This window comes from Cucumis melo, chromosome 11 (genome assembly GCF_025177605.1).
Source record: "Cucumis melo cultivar AY chromosome 11, USDA_Cmelo_AY_1.0, whole genome shotgun sequence".
Taxonomy (NCBI): Eukaryota; Viridiplantae; Streptophyta; class Magnoliopsida; order Cucurbitales; family Cucurbitaceae; genus Cucumis; species Cucumis melo.
In genome coordinates this window covers 27,771,951-27,780,000 of record NC_066867.1, presented here as the reverse complement: position 1 = coordinate 27,780,000, position 8,050 = coordinate 27,771,951, and the positions used below count along the sequence as shown (strand labels likewise).

Genomic DNA, 8,050 nt, shown 5'->3' with positions numbered 1-8,050 from the left:
ATCATATAGAAGATTAATTGCACTTGACAGAGGTATTGTTGTAATTTCACATTGTGAGTGTGTGAGTTTTTTTTTTTTTTTCGTTTTTAAAATTCTTCTAAGTCTAAATATTTGAGTGATTTGTTATATTTTTTAATAAAAAAAAAAGGATAAAATTAGAGAAAAGAAATGAATAACGAACTTTTAAAAATTGTTATAAATAACAGAGCGAAATTCCAAGTTGCCTGTATTAATGGACAACATTTCTTAAATTAAAGACACGTATGGATGAGTTCACCAAACTGGCCCCACCAAAAGCCATCCACCAATAATATCAGAGCGACAGTACACAAAAGCTCCTCCAAAAGTCAAAGCTGACCGATCAAAGACTATTGTATTTCCGTTATAAACCATTGCCGGCCCTTTCCGTTTCATCGAAAAACTGACGACCTTTCATTTTTCCGATTAGATAATTCCATAATTAAACTAAACCATAGAAGAATTTTGAATCACAAACAGTTCGATTCGTTTAATTTTTACTGTTTTTCTCACTTCTAGGGCGAAAACGATCAGAATCAGAAGCGGATTTCGTCGAAGACCAGGTCTGTAATCGCCGAATCCCGGCGTATGTGGTCGAAGGAGAAATGAATTGATTGGATTATTGGGAGAGAGATGAACGGGAGCCATGGGTCAGTTCATCCGGTGGAGGAAATTCCGACGACCGATGTCGGAGACGCCGCACCGGTAATCAGAATGAAGGACATAGAAGGCATGCCCGGCACTCGCGGTGGTCTAGCTCTTCGTTGCATCCAATTAGGGTTCGCCGTTGCTGCTTTTTCAGTCATGGCCGCCTCCCGCGACTTTCCTTCTGTTTCTGCATTTAGGTTATTTTTCATTGACTCGATCAATTTCATTTTTCCCTTTAATTCCGTCGAATTCTTATTCTAACTCGTTTGATAACATAAAGAAGTTTCAAACTCGACCTTGCAAGGCAGTTCCCACATGAATTTCAGTTTTCGCCACTTGCAACCATAAAATCCCTTAAATCTAACCCGCTTCTAAATTTCCTGTAATTACATAGTTAAATTCTACATGCAACCATTGTTGTGAAGAACATTGATACACTGATACACTCCACGTTTATCTTTGCATCAGCTACCTTGTCGCAGCTGCCAGTTTACAGGGCCTATGGAGTTTTGCCCTAGCAATTATCGACATTTACGCTCTGTTAGTGAAACGAACCTTGCAAAATCGCCCAATTGTTAGCTTTTTTGCTGTAGGCGATGGGGTAAGTCCATTCATTAAAACCAATTGGCTTGTTGAAACGTTCCTATAATCTACTTCTGTTTGTCCATTTTGGACTTCTCCTGTATCAAACATTTCTTACCATGTCCGTTCCATCAGTAATAATACAAGTAAGATGCTGAAAAGAAAAGCTACCCGTTACCAATGTTTTAAGTTGAATCCGCTGACCTGTTGATAAGCTTTATCATTATTATCATCATCAAATTTTGAGTATACAGGGGTTGCTATGTTGGCTACAAACAGTGAAATAGTTGCTTCTCTTGTCTCTTCCTACAGATCACTACCACCCTCACATTTGCTGCAGCATGTGCTTGTGCAGGCATCACAGTTCTAATAGACAATGACCTTGACCTTTGTTCTGTGAATAAATGTGCACAGCTTCAATCTGCAACTGCAATGGCATTCCTTTGCTGGTTCACTACATTGCCTTCCTTTTTCTTCAACTACTGGTCACTCGCGTCGCGATAGAAAGGTAACTCAAGCAAACAGTGATAATCCCCTTCGTAAATATCCCTTCCACTTACATCCAATTGTAATTTTTTCCCCTTTTATCTGTCAGTTTTGTTGGGATATGCTTGGCTGGTATCGGTGGTGTTACTGAGTCGATATCCAATATTATAATATACACTTTAGTTGTAGATACGATACTATCTATGTTCACTATACAACATATTAGTTTGGAGGTGTTCTTTCATTGTTTATGATATTATATTCTCTGAGGGATGTAGAATCCAATGTTAGTCTTAAAAAAAGTTGATTTTTTTTTCTCTCCTGCTTGTCCTGTCCATTAATTGAAAATGGAAAACATATTGTCATTATCTCGTGGGTGTATTAGTGGGAAAGAATCATTTCTCTATTGTGACTTTCATCCCAAAAGCATACATGTTTCTCAGTCTTGGATAGAAACAGAATGACATTCCTCTTCTTGTGTAAATGTGGTTTTGGGTTCATGTGTTGGACTAGGTAACTTATCTTTTTGTTTGTCCGTTTTATTCTTGGATTTTTTATCCTAAAGAAAATAGTATGTACTAATTACTAGTGAGTATACTGACTTTAGCATGGAACATCGTAATTTGATCCTTCGATTTCAAAGAAAATAATACATATCAATGTTGAGTTATACTCACGTTGATCGGTTATAAACTTAGTCTTTCATTTTAAATTTGATTTTCTGGTTAAACCGTGCTTTCTAGAAATCTTAGGTGCACATGCTAAAAACTTGAGATATAATTCTTCAGGGGACACGAAAATTAAGCTTAGGCCTATTGAAGCTCATTGTTGTTTGCTGATCTTATTTGTTCCAAATTCTTTACTTTGGAATGATTAGAATAACTTTATATTTAAATATAAATACTATTTAATCGGTTTATTTTAAGATTCGTTTGTATTTTTAAATGTCCTTGAAGCTAGGCATTATCTTGTTGGTTTGAATAGAACATTTTTAATCAAAATTGATAAAATGATAAGGGCAAATTGCAAAACTTAATCTTTTTGATTTGAGTGTTCAATTTATACAACTATGGTAACTTTAAAAGGTTTAAATTTTACAAGTGAAAATTTAAGAGTTTAATTGCAACTATTCCATACTCTATGGTGGTTCTTGCAAAATTTATTCAAATAATAATAATAAGGTATATAAGAAAAGGTAACGAGAACATATTTCCAAAAGTTAGCTTTAAATCATACTAATTTTATGTACGAGAACTAAATATGGACAACTTATTTCATGGATCAAAATGATACAGTCACAAAGGACTTAAACATAGATATAAGAACCACTAATTTAAAATTTGAAAATCCTCTGCTTTAGGCAAACAAAATTACATCCATAATTCCCAAATTTCATGCCACAAACCCACTCTAATCATGTTAGCCAAACAATGGTGCTCTTTGCCTACTAATTTCACTACCTCAGAAAGTACCAAACCTTTTCTCCATAACTAATGCAAAATCCTACACGACAACACAACCTTTTTTTCTTAAACTTGGTAAAAAGACAGATAAATGTCAACCTCTATAGTATTATTGCATAATAAATGACATTAATGCAAATACTACAAAAAAAAAAAAATGTTTGATTCTTCGAGAACATAATCTCAATGAATGCTCTTCCATTTATGGTTAGAAAGAGAGTGATTGAATACTTTAAACAGAAAAGTCAAACCAAACGATGTAAAAAGGTTACTCATTCCCTTCCCACCAAAGCAATGCACAAATCTTAGTTGGTAGCCAATCCTTGGTAACTTTCGGTGGCCACAGCTGTTCTAATTCAGCAAATAAACTTAGATTTCAATTAATAAATAAATTTTGATTGGTTGCATTCAGCATCCTGATGCATGTCACGTTTACCCATCTATAGTGAAAATTGGTGTAATCCTAAAGAAAACAATGTACCTAGATTGTTTTTTTTCATCACATTTACCATTATGAATTTACTATATTTACCATTATTATAGTTAACCTTTAGAGCTAAATCAGGACTGTAATAATAACAAATGTGAAAAATACATACTTCTTATACAAAAGCAATAATACTATCGATAACAATAACAATATAATGGAGCATTTGGAGGAAGGAGTTCGTTAGATTATCATAATTGGTGTTAGGAGGGTAAATTATTTTAATTTAAGTTATAAATAGTACATGTTTGAAGTAGGTTGTTTGGAAATGAAATAACAAACACTATAACAAATAATAAAAAAATTATAAATGTAAAATAATAAAAATGATAACAAATGAGAATTTTGAAATAGTATTGATTGAATTTAATCGAAGATTTTTAAATATTATTTATTATAGTTAATCAAAGATTTTTAAATATTATATATTATTTATTGTAGTAATGGATGATTATCATGCTTTTAGGATAGTTCTTGCTTCAAAACCTATAATTAATCACTCACCACTTATCAATCAAATTTTGTTTTGTTATCATTATCGATTAGGAAGTGAACCAGAGCAAGTGTTGCATCGATTCAACTCATTATTCAAATCAAATTCGGCTGAAATATTTGAAATAATCTAACTTTTCGTAGGCCATAATTGAAAAACAAGAGGTCAAGAGTTGGTTGATGATGAGGAAAAGAATCATAGACTGAAGCTTCAAAACTGTCTCCTTAAAGGATCATGTATTTTTGTAATTTAATGAGCTCGCCAATATTTACATGAATCAAAATGGGGATTTTGAAAGGAAGAAAATAAGATGGAAAGCAATTAATTAACAATTTAATTAAATTACTTTGGAAGCAGAGGCATTGCCATTAGACATTGAAACAAACATCTTCAGCTTCATCTTCATCATCATCTTCATCCTTCCAGTTCCAATGGTTGAGGACAAGGAGAGCCAGCCATCGAAAAGAGCTTCACAATCAAACAAAAGACCAGTTTATGAATGAGAAGGCGAGGCAATGGACTGTTGTTTCGTCTGCCTCAAGGACTTTCCATGCAACAGCTTGTTCGTATGAAACGTGTCGTCCCATTGTTGATGCACAGATTCCTCCAGGCAAGTAAGCAAATCCCTGATAGCAAAGCCAAACACAGTTAAGAAAATATATACGCATTTGGAGCCATACAAAATACAAAACTAGCAGCTTCTTGATGCAAGGAGTAAGTAAAATCTACCTGCTGCATTAACTTAGGGAAATCAGCACACAAAGCTTTTCGACCCGACTCATCAAAAATCTTGTCCAATGTGATGTCTTGTAAGGCTACTAGAGTTGTCTCCAACATGTCAAGCCCAGCTTGGTTGGCAAACAGGAAAACGGGCAGAGACTGCTGCGAGCAAAACCAGACAAAATTATCCATTTAGTTTGCGATCGCTATTATTGAATCAATCAAACTACTGAAAAAGTAAATTATTGATATGCCACTGTTGTCAAATGTACCTTCAGGGAACAGCACAATATTGCATCCTGATGATTCCAGAGATTTTTCAACAGGGAATCACCTTCCAAGGAATCTGACTTGATCAACTCCGTTCCCAATTGGAAACTGAAATAATGATGTTAAAAAGAAGATTAATAAAATACAGCATCATCTATCTACAAAGGCCTTGAAATGACACTGCACTCTGAAAATTTCCACAAGCCTTATTGTATCCCCAAGATTTCCTTTTTCTGGCTCCACAAACAAATTAGAGCATCTTTCTGAAAGAAAAATTGCCATCAGAAGATACCTATAGCTTTTGCATATCCAATGTGCTAGAGTGAGAGCTTCTGGAGAACCAGGAGACAGCTTTGGACCTAGAGCTGGACCACCCCCAGATGGAGATATGGCCATCGCAACTCTCTGCACCGAGGAGATGACGCTACGTACGTACTGATGTGCCATATTTGCAACATTATCCTGCAAGCTACTTTCAAAAGGAAACTGGAATGCAATAGTTAAGACTGATCTAGCACTCTGACTTGATGATGCATCTCCAGCAGTATTGCTTGTTCCTGAACCCACTTCAAGACTTGATGTTAGATCCAGAGTCCGTTGACTACCTTTAGCATCACTCTGCACCAAGAAATCAACAGGTTGTAAGGTATCTTCATATGAGTAAATGAAATTCGGAACAAGACGAGTTTGAGACATGGAAATACCAATCTCCTAAAATATAAGTTCCTCGTGCCACAAAATAAATGTCATGGTCAAACCCAGTTCTAGAATGACTCAATGAGAACAAAGTTGTACTATAGAATTCAATAATCAAGAATGAAACCTATGCTTACAACCAAGATTAGAATATTCACATCAAGAATTGCCGCTGATTAAGTATGGATAACTACTACAAACTCATATGAAACAGCTATACTCAACTGTTCTGGAATCCAACGGGATGATTCGAAAGCCAGAAGGCAATAATGGGGCATCATCTGGGAACATCTCATCAATAGGAGCGAAAATGAGTTCTGAACAAGCTCCAACAGCATTCTCGTCAATTCCACTACATATCTGGAACAGGAGCAACTTATTGTTAAGAGAGGCTTATGAACATCTGAAAAGATTCAGACACAATAAATAGTTAAACCAACCTGAAGAAGATGAATATCCCTTGAAACAAAAGCATCTTCTTGTACCATAGGATGTCCTTCAAGTCGGATTACTTCAAGCAACTGGAATACAGCATAACCAGCATTCAGCACCCAAAAAACAGAAAAACTAGCGTTTGGTGTGGTTTATCAGCAAAAGAAACAACAAAAATGCATATCTTTAAGCAATGGACACTTATGTAGTATTTGTTAGAATTGGTGGGCTTATTGTATGTTGAAAACCCAAGCGTTCTTTTGTATTTTATGTAATCCTAAATATTCTTTCCTTTTTTAGATTGGCTCTTGTTGCCTTTTAATCTCTTTTCTTGTGTTATCTTGTAGCATAAGAAAATAATAAAACGATCGACGTAAATCTTAGTGTTCGTTCTTCATCGTTATTTTTAATATAGTATCAGACAAGGTGGTCCAAGGAGGTTATGTGTTCAAGCCCCTACAATGTTATCTCCTCTCCATTCAATATTGATTTCCACTTGTTGGATCTTTCTTGATATTTCAAGTCCACAAGTGATGAGGAGTGTTGGATATTATATTAAATTTACCCTTACCTATTAGCTTAAGCTTTTGGATGAATTAGTGATTTAATAGTATTAATAGCCAGGTTTTTTAGGGGTACCCCAAGTATAGCACTAATCAAGTTACATTCTGATTGTCTAATAGTGTGATATTATAACTAAATCCAAGTCAAAACTAATGTTGAAGAAAAAGTAATTGCTTTCAACATGTTAGTGCTACTCCTCCTCGCCAATATGGAATCTAGTTCACAAGCAATGGATGGCAAGAAACAGATGCCATTTAAAACAAACCTCTTCGTGCTCAATTGTGTGACCAAGTGGCATGATGATTTGGCTACCGGTAAACCTCGTGGGTCTCATCCCTGGATATGTATATGAATTGGCTTTAAGGGTTGCTGCGGAGTATGCATCAATGTTGAAATCAGCCCACTCTGAGCGGTGTTCTCTCAAGAAACGAACTAACACGGCAGGAGGAATGTTCTAGCAAGAAAAAAATTGAACACAATCATTACCCTATCTATCTCATTAATGAGAAAGACTAATCCTACCACATTTATCAATGCAGTTCATAACATTCAACAACAAAATAATCCAAGAAGAAAATAGCTACTAAAAGTTGTTTAATATGTAACACTGCACCACTAAATAAACATACTTGGAGCAGCATAGATGCCTTAGCACAAAGAACTCCCCCAGGAAATGTCAAGGAGTTAGCAGGGTTCGAAGTTGTGCCAAAACTTTTCGTAGAATTCACAGTGAGTACCACATCCTCAGCACCTTCACAATTGATCAACGACCATCCATTGTCATTAAAACCATTCACTGCATCATTAAAACCCCTGAAAGAGGATAATGCACATATGAGTTTGTAATACTGCTAGATCTTATACATTAATTAGAGAGCGTGTGTATACCTGCTCAATCGTTGGCTAAAGGTTCGCAAAACAGCAGGTTGCCGGCCAAGACCATAAACCACTTCACCACTTGTCTCCTGGGCTATTTGCCTAACGTATCGCAGAGCCTTCACAAAGACAAGTGTGCATTCAGTTGATAAATAAAAAACAAATACCATTGATAAATCATACTTTCTCCGCCCACTTTCCAAGAGCAGTACGGCATAACAGGTCATCAAAAACTTGCTATTGTAAGATTTTAAGAAAGAAATTTCCTTCAGCAATCTCTACTTTCCACACCTTCTCAACACCTAACAAGTATAT

General features: G+C 35.4%; 2 protein-coding genes across 4 annotated transcripts in view; one reads left to right on the top strand and one right to left on the bottom strand.

Annotated features, from left to right (window-relative positions):
* The first annotated feature begins 355 nt into the window (after positions 1-355).
* LOC103501951 (CASP-like protein 5A2) lies at positions 356-1,978 on the top strand. 2 transcript variants are annotated; one of them, XM_008465727.3, is made up of 4 exons: positions 370-863; positions 1,135-1,267; positions 1,561-1,756; positions 1,844-1,978. In XM_008465727.3, the coding sequence occupies exons 1-3, from the start codon at positions 652-654 to the stop codon at positions 1,750-1,752; spliced, it is 537 nt and encodes a 178-aa protein (XP_008463949.1). In that variant the 5' UTR covers positions 370-651; the 3' UTR covers positions 1,753-1,756; positions 1,844-1,978. The 2 variants fall into 2 exon arrangements, with proteins under 2 accessions (XP_008463948.1, XP_008463949.1); XM_008465726.3 differs by having other exon boundaries at positions 356-863; positions 1,561-1,978.
* A 2,402-nt stretch (positions 1,979-4,380) lies between these two features.
* The window catches only part of LOC103501950 (homeobox-leucine zipper protein REVOLUTA), a 7,151-nt gene continuing 3,481 nt past the window's right edge, over positions 4,381-8,050 (bottom strand). Inside the window, exons 10-18 of one of the 2 annotated variants that reach the window (XM_008465723.3) lie at positions 7,748-7,854; positions 7,489-7,672; positions 7,125-7,313; positions 6,304-6,384; positions 6,089-6,223; positions 5,460-5,785; positions 5,170-5,275; positions 4,907-5,059; positions 4,381-4,803 (exon numbers count right to left, since the gene is read on the bottom strand). In XM_008465723.3, the coding sequence (XP_008463945.2) occupies positions 4,654-4,803; positions 4,907-5,059; positions 5,170-5,275; positions 5,460-5,785; positions 6,089-6,223; positions 6,304-6,384; positions 7,125-7,313; positions 7,489-7,672; positions 7,748-7,854 (1,431 nt within the window). In that variant the 3' untranslated portion in view covers positions 4,381-4,653. The remainder of the gene's footprint in view (positions 4,804-4,906; positions 5,060-5,169; positions 5,276-5,459; positions 5,786-6,088; positions 6,224-6,303; positions 6,385-7,124; positions 7,314-7,488; positions 7,673-7,747; positions 7,855-8,050) is intronic. The other variant, XM_008465724.3, reaches the window with a different exon arrangement.

What these genes read in the sequence shown, in the direction of transcription:
- LOC103501951 (XM_008465726.3), top strand. Translation starts at nt 652, where the DNA reads ATGAACGGGAGCCATGGGTCAGTTCATCCGGTGGAGGAAATTCCGACG. An exon ending in CCTTCTGTTTCTGCATTTAG is followed by an intron (nt 864 to 1,134) that starts GTTATTTTTCAT and finishes TCTTTGCATCAG; the next exon opens with CTACCTTGTCGCAGCTGCCA. An exon ending in TTTTTGCTGTAGGCGATGGG is followed by an intron (nt 1,268 to 1,560) that starts GTAAGTCCATTC and finishes CTCTTCCTACAG; the next exon opens with ATCACTACCACCCTCACATT.